Source organism: Geotrypetes seraphini, chromosome 11 (assembly GCF_902459505.1).
Source record: "Geotrypetes seraphini chromosome 11, aGeoSer1.1, whole genome shotgun sequence".
NCBI classification, from domain to species: domain Eukaryota; kingdom Metazoa; phylum Chordata; class Amphibia; order Gymnophiona; family Dermophiidae; genus Geotrypetes; species Geotrypetes seraphini.
In genome coordinates this window covers 125,463,938-125,485,332 of record NC_047094.1, presented here as the reverse complement: position 1 = coordinate 125,485,332, position 21,395 = coordinate 125,463,938, and the positions used below count along the sequence as shown (strand labels likewise).

General features: G+C 43.9%; 1 protein-coding gene across 7 annotated transcripts in view; it reads right to left on the bottom strand.

Moving 5' to 3' along the window:
- Positions 1-752: 752 nt before the first annotated feature.
- ARHGAP33 (Rho GTPase activating protein 33) overlaps positions 753-21,395 on the bottom strand; it is a 251,481-nt gene continuing 230,838 nt past the window's right edge. For 4 of the 7 annotated variants that reach the window (XM_033962518.1, XM_033962516.1, XM_033962520.1 and 1 more), the window contains 3 exons: positions 19,678-20,388; positions 9,710-10,083; positions 753-5,117 (listed from right to left, as the gene is read on the bottom strand). In XM_033962518.1, the coding sequence (XP_033818409.1) occupies positions 2,829-5,117; positions 9,710-10,083; positions 19,678-20,388 (3,374 nt within the window). In that variant the 3' untranslated portion in view covers positions 753-2,828. The remainder of the gene's footprint in view (positions 5,118-9,709; positions 10,084-19,677; positions 20,389-21,395) is intronic. The other 3 variants (XM_033962514.1, XM_033962513.1, XM_033962515.1) reach the window with 2 other exon arrangements.

Here is a 21,395-nt window from a genome sequence, read left to right as displayed (position 1 = left end):
AAGGTACCTGTAGTTACAATCTCCCTTAAATCCTTCCATGGCATCCCCAAACCATGTAACTGAACATTATTTGCTTCCATGTCAGACTGCCACAGGGTTACAGGATCTCCACTGGCAAGAGGCCCTGAACCCAATCAACTTTTCTGGGAAGAGAGTTTTTCTATATCACTGTGGCTGGGGCTTTGTTGTCCTGAAGCTACAAAATGGGTGATTTCTAGCAAGTTGGTGGCAGAGGTCAAAGTCTGGAACATCCACACACCACAGATATCTCCTTCCTGCACAGAATGAATATCAATTACAAAGATATGGGAAGATGAGAAAGAGTGGGAAGAGTAATAGAAGAGATGCATTACCTGCAAAAAACCAAATCATTTGGTGTAAGTGTGCCTATCTCAAATCAAATGTCTAGTGTCTATTTTTTTTAGATTACCTCAGGCTCTGCTCCTACACTGTGAATAACTGGTAAGCAGAGTCCTGGAATGTACAAAGGAGAAACTTCAGCCATGCCCCATAGCCTATGAGATTTTGGTATAATGTCTTCATATTCAATCTTGTTTCTGTGCCAGATATATCGCCCAAAAGTATTCCCTTTAGAACAGGGGTGTCAAAGTCTCTCCTCGATGGCCACAATCCAGTCGGGTTTTCAGGATTTCCCCAATGAATATGCATGAGATCTATTAGCATACAACGAAAGCAGTGCATGCAAATAGATCTCATGCATATTCATTGAGGAAATCCTGAAAACCCGACTGGATTGCGGCCCTCGAGGAAGGACTTTGACACCCCTGCTTTAGAAAGATAGTTAATCAATCCTGAAAATATAGTCCCTCAAACGGTGTAAATAAGGTCTTAACAGATAACCTGAACTAGGCCTGGTCAACCCACTGCATTTATAAATATGTAGTGCTCTGTTCTTAGCAAAACTATAACAAGTCCAACAGATGCAATGGGTGGTCCCAAAACTAGCACTGTTCCTTATCCTATATAATGGTGGTGCGTTAGCTGGTTATGGAAAATATTTTCTGAATGCAGATGCTAAGACTCTGGGCTTCTGGCCATGTTGCCTATAGAAAGCTGGCCGGGGATAAGGAGGACACTGAATAAAGAGGGCAGTAACTACAGAAATGTGGCCCAGCCAAAACAGCACAGGTCTAGCTAGAGCTATGATGCTTCCTCAGAAGGTCTAAGCCCTTGATCTTCTCTGACCCAAGCAGCAGAATACATGGTCCTTTGAAAAAAAGAAAAAAAAAAAGTTGAACAGCCAAGTGCACAGTAACAGTCATTTTTTTTGTGCCATTTCTCTACCTCTTTTGAAGAGGATAAAAGTTAGTAGTTCTCTTAAATTAAAGTAAAAAATAAAAACATTTTCAATACAATTTTGAAATCCCCTATATATTAGTGCAATTCTCTAAAATTCTAGAAAATAAACTGAGACTAATATTGAGACTAAGTCTGGACTTTCAGTTGAAAATCATTCTGTTTAGAAAATCCTTCAAAGGTCTTTCACTGAGTGTTAAAAGTAAGAACCAATCAGGATAAATAAAATGGGCTGCAGTTGACCTTTGAACCCACGGATAAGCAGCATAGATCACAAAATATGTACGGCAGGAGTGAAACTGCTAAAAATGTGAAGGGATTTCTGGCCAAGATGAATCATGGTGACACACCCATCACCAATGCGTAGACTCCCATGCCAACAGATTAAACACAAAATGAAAACTTTCCTCTGGTTACTGGCTGGCCCTAAATGATGAGAGACAGACTCATCCAGTCCTGATTTTACACACTTGCCTCTATTGACTTGCAGCTCCAATAATTCTAGGAGAAGCAGAACACAAAAGTTCCAGAGATATAATGAGGCAAAACCAGATGGACCTAGTACCGTTAATTAACACTGCTGCAGTGGCAGGGCTCCATGCAATCCCCCTTCTTTTGCCAAAACACTGAACATGCACTAGCAAGTGCTGTATCAGTCAAAGAACTACAGTAAATACAGCTATTACGTGACTTTGTCAGAGGTCCAATGTAGTTCCTGGCCACCAAAAGGGTAGATAGTTAAGTAAAACAAAAATTAAAAAGATGAAAGATTGTTCCCACCAGCATGAAAAGAAGCAACCACGCCAAGGAGACCACAGTACATAATGCAGAGAACCTCTGCTTATGTCCCATTCATGCAGTACAGAGAATAAGATTCAAGCTCGGTATTTTTAATGAAATGGCAATGATACTTAAACTAAAGCTTTCACAACTGCAAAAGATAAACTTTAAAATTCCTTCCAAATCCACCTCTTCTAATCTCACCTATAGGCTCTTTGAGCCAGTAAAGGTACCATCCAAGATGTACCCAATATTCTACAGGACAACTTATTTTACACCCAGACCTGAAAACAAAAGAAAACAATTTGAAAAAGAAACAAACTAAAAACTCTTTAAAAATGAAGGCCAATTGCACTAAATAATTAAACAAATTCCATCAGCAGTGCTTCCTTGATAGCATTCTATCTTTGTCAGGAAGGCAGTTCTGAAACCTTCTGTAACAAAGAGCTTTGAGAGAGTTTTAAGGGGACCATCAAATCTAATCTACTCTCACTGGAAATTGCCAGTGAATATTCCTTACAGTCTTTATCCCCTTAGGAGTGATCTCCTCTCTTTTTCTTGGCAATTATAGTCACTCCACTCTTTTCTGCTCTCCTGATCTGTCATTAGTGTTTATTTCCAAGATGCTAGAGTAGTTGAGAGAGATAAAAAGAGCAAAACTACTTCCTCCTCCTTCAAGAGACTTCTGTGAGGATGTCTCAGGCTCCAGAAAACAAAAGGCCATTAGTCTTTCAGCAGTAACTCCGAGTCTGCCCCTCTGAGTTGACAGTCCAGTTGGAAGTCAGATAAGATGCCTTCCTCAATGGGCTCGAATAGCCCATATTAGGGGGGACTATAAGAGGTCCTTCAGCCTGGTCAATATTCCTATACTGTGGCTCAACAGTGGTAGTATTGGGGTTGGGATGACTGCCATACAGTTGGTAGGGAGTATATTGGCCCTTTAGTGACTGGTGTCTCACAATCCTGTCAGTCATGGCCTGCCTCTCTTGGAGGATTTTCCCATTCATGTCACCAGGTCTGGTCCCCAACTGAGGAGCCTTAGACCTATGGCTGAAATTATGCTGTGCTGTTCCAGTCTCAAAATGGGGGTCATAGGTAATGATAGGAGCATCATATTCCACCGCGGGGATGAGAGAATTATGGTTGGTAGCTGGAGGGTGGTAGCTGGGTGGGTCCCAATAACTGGGTGGTGGCCTATAGAACTTAAGGACAGTGTTCCCACAGGGAAGAACATCATATTTTTGCTTATAAAGACCTGTGGGTGGAGGCCTTTGGTCTAGTTCTTGCTTCAGCCATACAGAGGCTGGTGAGGAGAAATGTGTGTCAGGGGCCAGCCTGGTCTTCTCCATGATTTGCTCCTGGGAAGCCTGGCCTATCCACTCTTTCTGGGTCACAGATAGTTTATCTGAAAGCTGGAGTTTAGTAGCAGAAAGACATTCTGAGGTCACCTCATTGTCTGGTCTTGGATAAGGTGATACCTGTGCTTCAAGTCCTGGATCAGAAATGCTTCTCATGTGGATGATCCCCAGTCCAACAGGTGTTTCTTCCATGCTAGAGGAGATATTGTCATATGGTGTCAGAGAAGGTCTGGCAGTGCATATCTTGGCATTGCCTTGCTGTGTGGGTGAATATGGCTGGTTGGGAACAACATTATCAACATCTTGTGCTAGGCTGGCTTCTTTGGGGTCTTCTTGAAGGCTTGGCTCCAGCTCCAAGTGCGTTTTACACTTGGAATTTGGTGCTGCTGCCACAACCTTGGTGATGAAAGGAAAGTTCACATAGATGGGCTCAGGCTTCTCTTCTACTTCATCTCTGCCCATGTTAGTTGGAGCCACTCGAGGTTGCAAAAATGGTGAGCCCCTTGCTCCAACCTCAGGGCTGGTCCTGTTCTCAGGGAACAGATGCTTGTAACAAACCTTTCCATTGTCAAAATATGGCTGAAGTCTTGACATATACTGGTATGAGTTAGCTGTAGTTGCTGTCCTCTGGTATGCTAAGGCCTCTGGATCAGGTGGCACCTCAGTTCGTGAAACCATGGCCTTAGAGGCCTGCTGCAAGAGTGGTGGGGTACTCTTGAAAGGGGGGTAGGATTGCCTTGGATGGTAGTTTGGAGAAGAGGCATTAGACTCTGGAGGAGATGAAAATGGGGGACCAACCTGAAAGATTGGCTCTTTCCAGGGCTGCTCTATCACACCATAGGAGGCATTCAGAGCAGTTGTATATTCAGGACATGGTCTACCAGGAGGAGCCATAAGTCCTTGGAATCGAGGCTGGTGAGACCAGGCAGAGTGTGTACTTTGTGTGGATGGCTGGTAGGCTGGAGGATCAGATGTGATTTCATAGTACAAATTCTCATGCTTGTTGTGTGAAGACTCTTCCATCTCAGGTTGGGTGGGCATCTCTCCCTTGTTGTAAATGGGGAAGCTGTTCCGATGTCGCAGCTGCTGCTGGATCTCAGTCTGTCCTGCCAGAAATGGGTAGCTTGAATTTGGGGGTATTGGCATCCTGCTGGGTCTAGGAAGGTCCATCAATTTTACTGAATCATAATCACTCCAATTGGTCGTATTCTGCTGGAAGAATTTACTTTGCAACTCTGGAAACTTGGATGGACCCCACAGCCTGGCTGGTGGCATAGCTTTCAGTGAAAGGTTGGCAGAGGTGCATGGCAGGCTTCCAGATTTGCCATGAAGAACCTGCAAAGGAGGTGGAGGCTTGGGTGGTGGTATTGGATGGTGGGATGGATCATGCCCTGAGAAGTTTGCAAAAGGGTTCTTGGAGTTCCTAGGCGATGTTATGTTGGAAGATATAAGGAAGGAGTCTAATGGTTTACTTTGAGGCTCTAATGGATGCCCTACTGGTGCTGGGGGAGTTGCCTGAGGCTGGGAGTGAAATGTTAGAAATAGTTCCTTGTTGGGTGACCCATTGCTGTTCATCTCCTGATTCTTTCCAAATATGGCAGCTTCAGACACAGGCTTCCTGCATTCTCCAGTAGAAGCTTGGAATGGGCACACACCAGCCACCTAATCATAAACAGACAAAAAGAGTTGCATATTGAGTTAGATATTTCAACCAATTCCAGCTAGGATGTTTAGCAACTATAATAATTTTCAATGTTTATAGTGCCGTAGGCTATGCACAGCACTACACAATGGTGATAAGCAATTAGGGTCGTACCACAAGTCCCTGCCCACAGAGCTTAAATCTAAGGCCCAGATGCACTAAAGTGTCCAATTGTCTAACGAACGTCGCTAAACCATTTTGGCTGGTTTAACGATGACCTAAATTTGCCGACCTGATGTTCTAAATGTCTCACCACACGGTTTTCCATGTGTTTGTACGTTCTCGAACTCTGCCATATAAATGACCTCATTACTATTAAAATGAGGTCATTAATATTAAAACGAGTTATCTGATTGAAGGCCTAACATTACAAAAGCATGCACATAATTTTGAGACGATTAAGAACAATCCAAAAAAACCAAGAGGTCTACCATATTTTTTCATTTTCTTTCTACGGACACAGATGCAACACATGCACAATATATGCCCCATAAAAAAATAAAAGTCAAGTTGCCCCCACCCTAATTATCCTCAGAACAAAAATACCCCCGCTCCAATAAACTCTCCCTCCTGATGATCCCTGAAACAAAAATAAAAGAGGCAGGAGGGATGCCTACTCTCTCCTGCCACCACGTACCACCCCATGCCACAAACCACCTCCCCTTCCCCATCCCCGAACTTTAAAAAATTTTGCAGGAGGGATGCCAACTCCCTCCTGCCACTGGATGTCCACCCACCCTGCAGAAATGACCCTCCCCATGCCTGAACACTCCCCTCCCCCAACGCCCTTCCCACTCCCTGTACTTTGAATAAAAATCAGCAGAAGGGATGCCCACTCCCTCCTGCCTCATCTCCCTGGCCCCCACAGCTCCCCCCGCACACACCTGACTCACCCCCATACCTATTTCCTGAAGAAGATAGCAGGAATGATGCCTTTCTGCCTGTAGGCCCGCCTCTCCAAAATGGCAGGCCTTCCCCTTCCCAGTACATCCTGGGATGCATGGGGAGGGGCCTAGGCCCTGATTGGCTCAGATGCCTAAAGCCTTTCCCCTGGAAGAGGCCTTATGCGCCTGAACCAATCAGGGCCTTCCAGGATGCACCGGACAGGGGACCTAAGTCCTTATATTGGTTCAGATGCCCCCTGGGAGGGACCTTAAGCATCTGAATCAATCTAGGCCTTAGGCCCCCCTGCCCGGTGCATCCTAAGATACACTGGGAGAAGCCTAAGGCCCTGATTGGCTCAGACACCTAAGGCCCTTCCATTGGAAGAGGCCTTAGGTGTCTGAACCAATCAGGGCCTTAGCCCTCCCATGCATCAGGAAGGGGAAGGCCCACCATTTTGGAGACGCAGGCCTGTGGGCAGGAGGGATTTGAAATCCCTCCTGCTGTCTTCTTCAGAAAAGAGGTATGGGGGGAGGTCTGGAGGTGTGGGGGGAGCCAGGGAGCTGAGGTGGGAGCCAGAGGGCTGAGGTAGGAGGGAATAGGCATACCTCTTGCTGATTTTTTCAAGTATGAGGGTGGGGAAGTGGAGGCAGTTCACTGCATGAGGGGGTTCACAGCAGCACTCCCGCCCACACACACACACTGATGACGGCCCTCCCCAAAGTCCCTCCCGACGCACTGGCATTGGGAACTGCCCCTCTCCCCCCGAAGCAGTGATGTTCACTCCCTCCTGCAATGCTACCCCATCCCAACCCGTGAGACAAAATTGGCAGGAGTGATGCCCACTTCCTCCTGCCAAGGCGACTCACCCCCACAAGAGAAAATTGGCAGGATGGATGCCCACTTCCTCCTGCCAATGGAGCCCCCCCCCAAACCCTTGCCCCTCTCAAAAAAAGGCAGGAGGAATGCCCACTCCCTCCTGCCACCAGAAGCCCCCTGAACACCCTCCCCCTGTACCTTTTTCCGAAGTTGAAAGCAGGAGGGAAGCACGGTCTCTCTATCTTCAAGGTCTGTTGATCCAAAATAGTGGGCCTTCCCTCCTCGGTCCATCATGTGATGCACAATGAGGGGCCCAAGGCCCTGACTGGCTCAGATGCCTAAGGCCTCTCCCAAGAGCTGTCTGAGCCAATCAGGGCCTTGGAATCTCCCTTCTGTATCGTATAGGAGGGGCCTTAGATGTCTGAGGAAAGGCCCAACATTTTGGATCAGCGGGCCTTGAAAGTGGAGGGACCATGCTTCCCTCCTGCTTCTATCTTTGGAAAAAGATGCCCGGGGGGGGGGGGGGAGGCGCTAAGGGGATCATCTGGTGGCAGGAGGGGGTGGGTATCCCTCCTGCCTTTTTTTAGGGGGAGGGAAGGGGATGGTTTAGAAGGGCCTCCACTGGCAGGACAGAGTGGGCAGCCTTCCTGCCAATTTTCTCTCACCTGGGGGGGGCAGTCAGCATGACAGGAGGGAGTGGGCATCCCTCCTGCCATTTTTTTCTCACATGGGGGAGGACAGCATGGCATCCCTTATACTGATTTTCACTACTGCGGGAGGGAGAACTCCCAGTGTCTTGTTCATCGAGGGTCATCGGGGAAGACAGTCATCGGTGTTTGGGGGGGGCTTTTTTTTCTCTTTTTTTAAATGGGGCAGATATTGTGCATGTGTAACACACACACAGCATCTGCGCCCATTTTTTTTTTAAAAAAAAAAAAGGTTTCCTGCCCCGAATAGATGAGTGGCAGGAGGCTGTTTTCGGGGCTTCCCTTGCCTCTCAGCTGTTTGGGCTTTCCCTGCCGACTCTGCACATGTATGAGAGTCTCACAGCGATCAATCAGATGGGAGAGTCAGGGATTACGATGAACCTCTACGTGAATCATTTGTATGTAAACTTTTTAGTACACCAATAGCTCTTTTTGAATCGGCCAGAAATTGGATCAGAGCAGATTCACAAAGTCTTACCGATCCTCTTTAGTGCATCTAACTCAGAGTCACCAGTGTTAGGGCTCAGGGAAGAGGAGCAGCTTTATGAGGAGAGGAAATGGAGGGCAGAGGTCATGTAGCAATGAGCCTTACAAGGCAGAAACTTCATAATTAGGGTGCGATGTGCTGGTGGCAACATCACAGGAGATGATGGAGGGGAGGGCTGCATATTTGTAGTAATGTCATGGTCTGGGAGGTCTCTTTTTTCTGGTCATATTGTTGGTGATTGCTGCTGCTTTGTTTTTTGGGTTTTTTTTTTTACATTTACCCCTTTAAGAAGGAATATTGATTTGGAGAACTGGTTTATGAATGCTTTTAACTGCAATGCAGTAGGTGGAAAGAAGGTGTACAGGTGGGAAGCATCACCAGGAGTGAGTGCAAGAGCGAGAGAAGAGATGTGCAACCACAGCACAGATGACTTCAAGGTGAGGGAGGAAGCCAGGATTCAGATATATAATAGGAGCAAAGGAGATGGGGGACAGAACAAAAAATATGTTACCGAGAGGGAGGGAGGGAGGGTTTGAAGAAATGGCAGCAGCGATTTTACAAATGAATACTTTTACCTATTTTTAATCCGACTACGACATTCTGTGATCTTTGGTCTCCAATGATTGTTCCAGCAACATCAGAAAGCTAAAGCCTACACCACTGGAGAAGCACCTCAAAATGTATGTTACAATTTCTGCTTTGGATCTCACTGTCTCCTGTAGATAAACAGAGCTGCCAAAGGGGAAGACTTCCCAAGTGGCAGATCATACACACCCTCACCTGCCCCACTCCATTCAGTCTCCTTTCTGCCTTTCATTCAGGCTGCTGTTTTTTTTGGGGGGGACAGTAGTTCAAATGTTGCCTTCTGCCCATCCTACTGCTCATCTCATGGACTGCAAGATGTGGCACCTTATGAGGTCTGACGCTGCTCACTCTAATGGCTGAGAGTTGGCAACAGCAGAACACCGTGTTGGATGGGAATTTCATGTTCTTATGCTATGCAGGAGATGGACCTCCAAATCTGGAGACTTGTACCCGATGAAGATACTTGGCAGCTGTGAAATAAATCCGGTGTTCATTTATACCAACTAAATAAATGTGCAAACCTGAATTAGAATTCCCATTACCCAACTCACCAAGTTCATCTGGATAGGCTGAGCCAGTCTTGGTTTTACCTTCTATTTCTAGCTTTTCTTTTCTTACATAAACTAACAGTGAAGATCTACAGAGGCTATGGAATAAATTAGCCCTAGATCATCCTGTCCAGAAAACCTGCAGCCCATGACTTGGATTATTTAGTTGTGACAGTTACGGCCAGCATAGATATAGATTTTTTCATGTCATTTCATTGCTATTGCCTGGGTCTCTGCAAAACGCTCCTATCCCACCATGTTCTGCTCTAGAGAAACAGAAATCTGTGATTGCAGGCTTAAAAAGAAAAGCACAAACAAAACTGAGCCTGGCAAATATTTTAATCTGAATCAGACTAAAATTAAGCCAGAAGAAAAGTGGACATTTAAAAGCACAAAGGCTAGTAAACCAAATTGCACCCATGTGGACACTGGGCTGCCCAGTCCTCAGTGGGATGTATCTTTATCTCTGCTAAACTACTAGATCAACAGAGTCACAAGTGAGATAAACACACACACACACTCACCTGTCTAACCTCTCTTCTGTTTCGATGCTGTTCAGAACTCTTCAGCCCACCTTCGCTCTGCTGTCTCTGCAGAGGGGCAGGCCCATCTGTCTTCTTACCAGGCTGCAGACTTGCCATGGCGTGCAGGGGGCCAGATGCTGGGGGCAGGGTTTCCCCACACTCCAAGGACAGTGATCGGCGGAAGCGAGAGCTTGGCTCTGAGGCAGCTTCCTTCTGTGCCCTCTGCGGCTGTTGTGCAAGAGCACGCTGGGCGCTCTCTGCCAACGCTAGTGCCATGAGTCGTGCTGGATTCTTAGGGGGAGGAGGAGGGGGCACATGGCGGAAAATGGACAAAGGGGTTGAGATACGCGTCTGATGCATGTCTAGCTCTGGACCTGAAATAAAGATAAATATGGAGTATCACACTGGTTGGCTTGGTGCAGAACGGGGGAGGGGGACAGAAAGAAGCAACATATAGGGACAAGAAGTGAGAGACAGACAAACAAAACACAGGCTAAAGAGAAACTATAGATGATAATCTGTACAGAAACTGTGACAGGGAATCTTCCTCGAACACTAATATTTCTGGATTTCTCCACAGCCTTTAACACCGTGTATCATAACACAATGCTTTCAAGATTGGCAGAAACAGGTATATGTGTCACAGTATTTACATGGTTCAAATCCTATTTGTCAGACAGCCAAATAATCCATTCTGTTAAGCAAAAGCACATCATTACCTTGGGCACTGAACTGTGGGGTGCCACGGGTTGCCATACTGCTTCCCATCTTATTTAATATCTACTCAAGCCTCTGGCTGAGATATTTCGGTCAATAGACACAAAATTCTATATCTATGTTGATGATATGATTACTGCAACATACTATATAGATTACTGCAACATACTATATCTCCCCTGTCCAGCAATAATGATAAAACAACTTCAAACAATACAAAATACAGCCCTAAGACTTATCTATTCGTTGAGAAAATACGACCACATCACAGAGGCATACCATGACTCACACTGGCTCCCAATACAAGCCAGAGTACACTTCAAATTCCATTCCCTACTATTCAAAGCTATACCTATTGGAACAATCGACTAACTCATTCCACCTCAAACAGACATAAAAGAACCCACACAATATTCGCACACCCACCAACCAAAAATGTAAAATGAAGAAAAATGTATGACAACCTACTGGCCACCAGAGCAGTGAAACTGGACCGACAACTCACCAACCTGCTGACTTCAACCACAGACTACAAAACCTTCAAAGAAACAAAAACCCTACTCTTCAAAAAATACATAAAACCAAAATAACACAACCGATAATGTTCTAAATCCATCCTACACTACCAACTACCCCTTAGCAATTTAGATAATGTTCAATCTATTCCTAAATACTTCTTTATATCTCTTCAATATGTACTTCTTAAGATCATAGCAATTCTTATGTAATCCGCCTTGAACCGCAAGGTAAAGGCGGAATAGAAATCACTAATGTAATGTAATGATATGCAACTACTTATACCCACTGAACCAAATCTATCTACAGCATCAGGTTGAGGTCCCAGGAAAGGAATGGTGGTCTGATGCTAAGAGTCCCCTTTAGAAATCTAGTGACATTAGGATGAGACGCCAAAGAACAGCCAGGCTACCTGGACCCAAAAAGATGCTACAATGAGGCCTTTATCAAGGCCAGCCTGAAGAAAGGTGAGAATCATGGAGATTGGAGCCGAATAAGGGTCCACCTAATCCTAAGCACACCAATGTTGAAAAGCCTTTCACGCCTTAGCATAAGCAGAAACTGTAGACAAATTCTTCGACTGGAGAAGAGTGTCAATAATCACATCAGAATAGCTTTTGTGTTCTAAGGCTGTGTGCTCAAGAGCCATGCCATAAGAGCAAAGCATCTCAGGTCCTCCATACAGACCTGACCCTGCATAAGCAGGTCTGGATGGAAGCTCATCCGAAGGCCACAACCCTTGCGAAGATGCATCAGATATGCATACCAGTCTGCGAGGCCAATGTGGAGCCACCAGAATGACGCGACCTGGATGGACTGGAATCCACCAAATGACCCGGCCTATCATGGGCCAGGCAGGAAAGATATACAGGAGAAGCTGCTGAGGCCACTGCTGTACTAGAGCATTGAGACTTTCGTTTCCGGGCTCGGATCTTCAACTGAAGAAATGATTCATTTCTTGATCTTTGCCATAGCCATGAGATCGAAGCAGGGCTGACCCCTGTGCCACACTATGGGTCAGAATACCACTGAGGACAGGGCCCACTCGTCCGGATCCAAAGTCTGTCTGCTGAGGAAGTTGGTGTGAACATTGCAAGTTGTGAATGCTGCGCTGCTGACTGGGGAGGGTGACAAAGACAGGGAGGGAGGGGAGTGTAGGAGGAGAGGGACTGGAGAGAGGGAGGGAGAAGGAAGACCATGGAAGGGAGGGGAAAGGAAAGGAAGGAATGGAAGGAGATGACAGACCATAGAAGGAGAGGCTCTGAAAGCATCAGATCATGATCTGCTTTCTATCTTCTTGTGAAGGAAGGTAGTAGGCCAAATTGATCTATCTAGAGGGGAGAGGGATATGAGGGGAATTATCAGATTTGTTTTGTGGGAATTGTACAATTGTTATTAATGCAATCACATTTACAGCCACAGTCACTACAATCTACTTAAGTTAGGCCATGGTTTAGTGTGATAAAGGAAAATATATACTCCCTGAATGAGGGCTAGGCATTTGGGGGCATATATAAGTGGCACAGTGTGCTTGCAGCCTCCTCAAAACACTTTCCAATGGGTCTGAAGCCACGGGATTGGGGTGCCGCCTTCCACGACACTTCGGCATTGAGGAAAAGGGGTTTCCAAGAATGCTGAGATTGCTCTGACCAGAAGAAAACCAAGAGAAGACCTGTCACGCGTCAGATGAGATTGGTCATCCTGGACAGAAATTCAGATTCATTAACCTCTTATTCTTTACCTTCTCAGCTACTAGTTTTGAGAACCAAAGTGGCCTTCTTTCCTCTTACTATTACTTACCTGCCTCACAAAAAGTTTTGTCACCCTTTCAATAATTCCTTTCAGTTTTGCCCACTGCATTTCTACTCCTTCCAGATGTTCCCATCCAGACAATTCCTTGACATAATCCCCATCCAAACAAAGATAGCTTTTTTAAAGTCTAGAACCTTTACTTTTGCATGAGCCCTCTCTGTACCCATCTTAATATTAAATTTTACCATGCAGTGTTCATATAAACCAGTGGTCTCAAACTCAAACTCTTTGCAGGGCCACATTTTGGATTTATAGGTACTTGGAGGGCTTTAGAAAAAATAGTTAATATCTTATTAAAGAAATGACAATTTTGCATGAGGTAAAACTCTTTATAGTTTATCAATCTTTCCTTTTAGCTAAGTCTTAATAATAATATTGTCATTTATAGCTAAAGAGACTTATGATCAAAGAAACTGTTTTATTTTACTTTTGTGATTATGATAAATATACCGAGGGCCTCAAAATAGTACCTGGCGGGCCGCATGTGGCCCCCGGGCCGCATGTTTGAGACCACTGATATAAACGATCTGGACATTGGTACGACGAGCAAGGTGATTAAATTTGCGGACAATATGAAGTTATACAGAGTAGTGAAGACACAGGGGGATTGCGAAGATCTGTAACAGGACATAATCAAGCTCGAGAAATGGGCATCGACATGGCTAATGAGGTTCAATGTGGATAAGTGCAAAGTGATGCATGTCGGGAACAAAAATCTCATGCACGAATACAGGATGTCCAGGGTGGTACTTGGAGAGACCTCCCAGGAAAGGGACTTGGGAGTTCTGATCGACAAGTCCATGAAGCCATCTGCACAATGTGCTTCGGCAGCGAAAAGGGCGAACAGAATGCTAGGAATGATCAAGAAGGGGATCACGAACAGATCAGAAAAGGTTATCATGCCACTGTACCGGGCCATGGTGCGCCCTCACCTGGAATACTGTGTTCAGCACTGGTCGCCGTACATGAAGAAGGACACGGTACTATTCGAAAGGGTCTAGAGAAGAGCGACTAAGATGGTTAAGGGGATGGAGGAGTTGCCGTACAGTGAGAGATTGGAGAAGCTGGGCCTCTTCTCCCTTGAAGAGAGGAGACTGCGAGGGGACATGATCGAAACATTCAAAATACTGAAGGTAGATAAGGACTTGGTAGATAAGGACAGGCTGTTCACCCTCTCCACAGTAGGGAGAACAAGAGGACACTTTCTAAAGTTGAAAGGGGATAGATTCTGCACAAACGTAAGGAAATCCTTCTTCACTCAGAGAGTGGTAGAAAACTGGAATGCTCTTCCGGAGTCTGTTATAGGGGAAAACACCCTCCAGGGTTTTAAGACAAAGTTGGACAAGTTCATGCTAAACTGGTGAGACTGGACTCATTTGGAGCACTGGCCTTGACCTTGAGGCTGCCGCGTGAGCGGACTGCTGGGCAGGATGGACCATTGGTCTGACCCAGCAGCGGCAATTCTTATGTTCTTATGATGCCAGATCACCCACTGTAACATTAGAAACACTTTCCCCATTTGTAAGCATTAAGTCTAGTATGATCCCATCCCGTGTGGGTTCCATTACCAACTGCTGGAACAGTTCTCCTTGTAGAGAATCCAGGATTTCCCTATTTCTAGAAGACACCACAATAGAGATACCCCAATCAACATCCAGCATGTTAAAATCACCTATTAATAAAACTTCCCCTTTTTTAAGATATATTCTGAATGTCTACTATTAAATCTCTGTTCACTTCTTCAGTCTGTGTAGGAGGCCTGTATATCACACCAACGTAAATATATTTACCATTCCCTCTTTCCAAATTGATCAACAGTGCCTGCAATTGTGTGGCTTTAATATGATCTTTAACATATAACACTGCTCCCCTTCCTTTTCTTCCTACCCTGTCTTTCCTGAACAGATTATAGCCTTGTATAACTACATCCCAGTCATTGTTCTCCTTAAACTATGTCTCTTTGATCGCCACTATATCCAACTCATCTTCTTCCATCACAGCTTCTAGATCAAGTTTATTAAAAAAAAATTTATATTGCTTATTCCAATTTCTAGGCTGTGTACAGCAATAATAAAAAAAGATATCTTTAAAAGAAACAAGACAAATTTGAGTTAAAATATTATACAAACCAATATTGGATTAGTAGACGTTTACAAAACACGTATACTAACTGTACACATTTGGGGAAAAAGGACTGAACTACAATATTTGAAGAAAGCACACTTAAGGGTAAAACAATAGGTAAGGTTAGGGACAATAGTTCATTTAGTCCTGAGAAGGACAGTTTTATCCAAAAGCATCTTCAAATAAAAATGTTTTGAGTTTTGCTTTAAATTGCTTTATCGATGATTCCATTCATAAGTGATTAGGCAGCGAATTCTAAAGTGAAGGTGCAGTGACGGCGAAATTATTAGAGCTCAATGTATTAATTAGTTTTAAAGATGGTACAACTAGGAGAATTTGTGATATAGAGCGAAAGGATTTAGCGGGATAATAGGGAACAAGGAAACTGGTTGATTGTATAAATGAGTTGTAAAGGTTAATAGTAGAATTTTATAACTAATTTGATGTTCGACAGGCAGCCAGTGAGCATTGATTAAAAGGGGAGAAACATGGTCATGTTTCTTTGCGCCATAGATGATCTTAATAGCAGTATTTTGTACTATCTGAAGGCGTCTTATTTCCTTTTTGGTAATGCCCTTATAGAGGGCATTACAGTAATCTATACAAGAAATTACCAGAGAATGAATTAATGTATTCAAGGATGATAGATCTAATAATTTCTGAACTGGTCCCTTTTATATTGAGTGAATTAAGACATCTTTGTATTTCCTGTAAAGTTGGGAGGGTGAAACGAGAACATTTGGAAAAAGGCAGATTAGAAGTAATAGAATCAGTGAAGTCTTCGATACTGTTAGGGATAAGAGTTTGTGAAAAAGTCTCCCTAATTCTTTGTACTTTATTTGCAAAATAAGTGGCAAGGGCTTGTGCCGATGGTGCTTGATTAATTTTATTTGTTTCTTTTTTCTTCGAAGTTAGAAAGTTGACTATTGCAAAAAGTGCGGAAGTATTTTTTGCTTTCTTAATTTGTTTAGAGTAGTATTCTTTTTTTGCTTTATTGATTTCGGTTTTATAGTATGCCGCGTGTTCCTTAAACTTATTAAGATTGATCAGTGTTTTGTTTTGTCTCCATTTGCGTTCAAGGGAGCGTAGCTGTTTTTTGATTACATTCAAATTGGCTGAATACCAGGGATTTTTCAATTTACGAGGGGAAATTGTAAAGATAGTAACTGGTTTAAGTGAATCTAGAAGCTTGGTGATATAATTGTTCCATTCTAGGATTTTATTATTGATAGTAAGGCTAGAAAATTTATCTAAGGTAAGATCAAAATTAGACAAGATAGAGGCAGCGTCCAATTTATTGGTAGTTCCTAGAGATAATTGTTTTAGGCTTTAATTTTGGGCTGTAATCTAAAGTTTGTTGTTGGAAGGAAACTAAGAAATGATCTGACCAAGGAACTTGTATGGCTGAGAAGACTTGAAAGTTATTATAGAGGGAAGCTTGGATAAGTACTATATCCAAAGTATGGATCTAGAATCTTGTTTCCCATACTTCAAACATTAGTATATACTGCTTTCCAAACATTGCTCCCTTTTCCCATCCGTGTAGAGGTATTCAGTGATTTACTTATCTGAGGGCTTATACTCACCAGGGGGCTTTGATCACCCTGCCCCATCAATTCTAGTTTAACCCTTTCAGGACCAAGGGACATATTTGTCCCATAACTTTAAAATCCTATCAATTTTGATTGGGATAGTCTACAGTTCTAAATTTGATATGTACGGATTCCATATGATACTGCCTTTATGTAAACAAACTGGTTCCGACATTCATTCATTAGCGTCGTTGCTAGATTGACGAGAAGATTCACTTGCCACACTGTCCATAAGCCAGAAGTGTGATTTTTTTAAATAAAAATAATGATATTTCACAAAAAAAAATCAATTTTTTGGCATCTGCAAGCCCTTTTTACCATAAAAATGTCGTCAAAACCACAAAAATTGGCCTACAATCCTTATGGTCCTGAAAGGGTTAAAGCCCTCATCAGTAAATTAGCCAGCCTGCATCTGAAGACAGTTTGTTACTTCTTTGATAGATGTAGACTATTCCTGCTCAGCAGCCCTTGAAAAATTATTCCATAGTCCAGGAAGCCAAAATGCTCTCGACAATACCATCCACATAGCCACTTCATCTCCAGGAAATGTGGTTCTCTGACCTGGCCCTTACCCTTGACAGGGAGGATGGATGAGAATACCACCTGCGCACCTGATTGCTTCACCTTCTCTCCCAGAGCCACAAGTCACTTTTGATATATTTACAGGGTTGCCTGGCAGTATTATTAGTACCAATGTGAATGAGCAGCATCAAATAATAGTCATCAGGTTTGATGGGTCTTGGCAATCTCTCCTTAACATCTTGGATTTTGGCACCAGGCAGACAACATACCTCCCGGGACATCATATCTGGTCTGCAGATGGACACTTCTGTACCCCTCATAAGGGAATCACCAACCACCACTATCTTATACCTCTTAGTGGTCATGGATCCAGCAAATTTGGGGATTTCAAACTTTGATCCTTTCTCTACCTGCTCTCATCTCCTCCACTTTCAAGGCAGCATACTGGTTCTTCAGTTCAAGGGCAGGTGAAGTCACAGTACCAATCTTACAAGGTTCCATAATCTGAGTCCCATCTGTCGCTCTACCGGGCCATGGAGTGCCATCACCTGAAGTATTGGATCCAGCACTGGTCGCCGTACATGAAGGAGGACACGGTACTACTCGAAAGAGTCCACAGAAGAGCGACTAAGATGGTTAAGAGATTGGAGGAGCTGCTGTACAGCGAAAGATTAGAGAAACTGGGCCTCTTCTCCCTCGAACAGAGGAGATTGAGAAGGGACATGATCGAAACATTCAAGGTACTGAAGGGGATAGACTTAGTAGATAAGGACAGGTTGTTCACCCTCTCCAAGATAGGGAGAACGAGAGGGCACTCTCTAAAGTTGAAACGTAAAGAAGTTCATCTTCACCCAGAGAGTGGTAGAAAGCTGGAACGCTCTTCTGGAGGCTGTTATAGGGGAAAACACCCTCCAGGGATTCAAGACAAAGTTAGACATGTTCCTGCTGAACAAGAACGGGCACTGGTAGGGCTAGTCTCGGTTAGGGTGCTGGTCTTTGACCTCAGGGCCACCGCGTGAGCGGACTGCTGGGCATGATGGAGCACTGGTTTGACTCAGCAGCGGCAATTCTTATGTTCCCTAAGCACAGCCTCTTCATCCCCACTGCTGGAAATGTTTGACGCCTCATTAACCATTTCATCGATATACCTCTCATTCTTATGAATGCTTCTCAGTCTTGCCACCTCTTCTCTCAGTTCCTTTACTTTCTTCATGAGATTCAAGCTGAAGACCACTTGCAGATGGAACCACTCCCTCTGCCTGGGTAATATCTTCTGTCTGCACAAAGACAGAAGCTGTAACCTGAGCAGCAGGTTTGGTGACACGATGTTTCCCAGCCATACTGTGGTTTGCAGAAGTACTTACACCCGGAAGAAAAAAGAACAGAAAAATCCTACCAAAGCAATGCCCTGTTCCTGGTTGGCTGAAGAGCCAAAAAAGCTCTGCCTTGGAGTGGGCGGGAGGGAATTAACTTCAGGGATCACCTGTGGAGTCTGATCTCTAAGAAAATCCTCAGTCTCAAACTGAGAGGCTGAAACCAGCCAGAGGTCTCTCCTCAAGGAGCGCTTTTCATATTTCATGTTTATTAAAATTTGATGCAAATGCTTATAACATAGCTTCAAAGCGAATTACAAATATAAAAAAGTAAAAAGGGGTAACAGGAACATTTCACACATACGTTAACAAAAATAGACAGACTTACAGATGACAATGGGAGAGGGGGTGGAACTCCGAAAATTTTAGAAAAAGACAACAATTAAGGGTCACATAATAGGGAGGGGCTAAAAGCAGAAGCAAAAATATTTAAAAGCAAAAGACCTACAAAAATATGTTTGATTGGTTAAGAGGATTCACACCCCCATGAAATATAGTGCGCTTGTCCTGACTTTAAGAGCTTTCCAGGCCTCTCTCCCACTTACTACTTCCCAAAGTCTCAAAAACGTCCTAAACAGATCCAAAGAAGCATTTTAGTCAAAAGCTCTCTCTTCAAGCAAATATATGCAAATTATATATGCAGTTCTACAACCTCTCTCTTAGAACCAAGCTTATGTTGTGAAGATTTATATATTTGGTGATTCATACCCGTAAATATGTAGCTTTGCCACTTAAACTTTTCTGAGATTGCCATACTTTGTCTGGGAATCAAAATACACAAACCTAAAAAATTGTTTGGAGGTATATGATTATTTGGTTTATTTTGCCATATTTGGCTTGAGCACAAGCCCAGTTGAGGCAGATGTTAAGTGCTAAGGCAAACTTGATACCTTCTTATTATTTAACAGATACTGGCACTTTCAGTTTACATTTTCTTTTGCATTTTGTGGAATCTGGCTTTACCTTTGATATATGATGATGTAATTCACAGAAACTAAACTAATAAAATCCTTAATGAAACAAGTCTTAAACCAAATTAAAGAACACTCAGAGATGGTTGGTAAATTAGGCATCAAAATTCACTGGCATCTGAAATGGTGCAACCTCTCAAAATACGAAAATTGTAATGAAACTGTTCCTGTCCTGTTGCCCTTTGCTGCTCTGCCTCAGGTTTCAAACATCAGCCACTGCTGCTTACACAAGGCAGAAAGGAATGTGAGCTACAGCTAAAAGAGAGAGAGAGAGAGAGAGAGAGAGAGAGAGAGAGGGAAAGTCAGAAGCAGATTCCTTGAGTTAAAAAAAAGCTTCTTACTTTTGGGGGGATCGATGTGTTCTGTGGCCTGAACTTTGACCTTGCTCTCAGCCAATGAGAGTTTCCTGTGCACTTCCTGCCGGCAGCTATCACTCAGCTGCCCGTCACTGGATTTGAGGAGCATGGAAATCATCTGTGATGGAGGAGATTGATTGGGTCCCTCACTGGCTTTGCTGTTGATCATTTCTAGGATCTTGGCTGGAACAGTGCTGCTGATCGGGTCCGAGATGTCCATGGGGGGTGACCGACTACCTCGTGGAGAGAGAGCATGGACTACCTTGCGGGTGAAAGAGAAGGATTTTGCAAGTTTCTCCCGTGACAGGGGTAGTGGAGGGCTAGAGATTTCTGATCCCCACTGAGCTTCTTCAGACCCTCTCTTAGCTGCACTTTGTGGCTGGGATTGGGAAGGGGAACTATCCTCCAGAGAAAGGCAAGGAGGTGGACTGTATTGGAAAGAGAGGGGGTCAAAGTCTAGGCCAATACCAGTGAAGGGTGGACCGAAGTCAAGATCATCGTCATCTTCAAGCCAGGCAGAGGTCGGACGGGAGAAGTCAGGTGCTGTGTAGACACTATCATGGTCCATGGAGTCCATGCTCTCACAAGAGCGGCTTGGCTTCAGCAAGGGTGGTGGAAGTCCTGCAGGATCTGCAGGGACAGGGAAGGCATCACTGCTGGAGCGAGGTCGCCGGAGACGGTGCAACTTCTGAAGACCTAGTAGAAGAGCAAGAAAAATGATCACAATATATACAACTATCTGAAAAACGCAACCTTTATCAAGTCACACAATCTGCCCTATCCCAAATCTGGATTCTGCTCCTAGGACTGGCACCATTCACAGGCCTAGAAAAGTTGAATGAGGGACCCATCTATCAAGCAACAATAAGAGTTACTGGCAAGCTGAAGATATATAAGTACCAGGTTTGTGAGTGAGCTGCAACCTCTTACACTTGGGTAAGGACTGGACAGTATAAGGTAAGAACATGGCATGACATGCTGAGTCAGATCAAAAGGTTCATTGAACCCATCTTTCTATCTCTGAAAGCAGCCAACTTGGATCAGTAGGAAGTACCTGATAATCTCAAATAGAAGAGTCCTTTATTCCTGCTCCCTCCCAGGAATAACTGATTAGGGATGGGAGCCAGAAAAATTTTGCTTCATGTCATTTATGGGAACTTTTGTTTAATTCATTTGGCTATTTTGTCATTTGCTAACAATAGTGTGCACACTTTGGAAATAGTGTGCACTATGTACGAGGGATTTTCAAAAAGTTTCCACACTTTTATTTTTTTTTAAACACTATTTATTAAATATCACAAAAACATATTACATCACTACCTGCAAAGGTGAGCTGGCTTGTCTGACTGACTAGTCACATGACATTCTACGACACACCCTCTTACCACTTCTCCCGCCTCAACCATACAAAAATATGAAAGTGTGGAAACTTTTTGAAGGACCCTCATAGAAAAGGGTATACTGTTTTGGAAAGAGAGAATACGCTTTTCCTGATAGGTGTACAAGTGTGTACATGCGTAACGATTCTTCGTGATTCTGTAATAAAGAAATAGAGTGTTCCCTTCTTTCCAAAAGGGATAATACTCTATTATTTGCAAAAGACAGAAAACAAAATGTTGCGTTTTTTTCTCATACAGTTTGGAATAGGGGAGGCCATAGGGGCCATGGTCTCCCTAAAAAATTGGAAGTCGCTAGTTGATGCC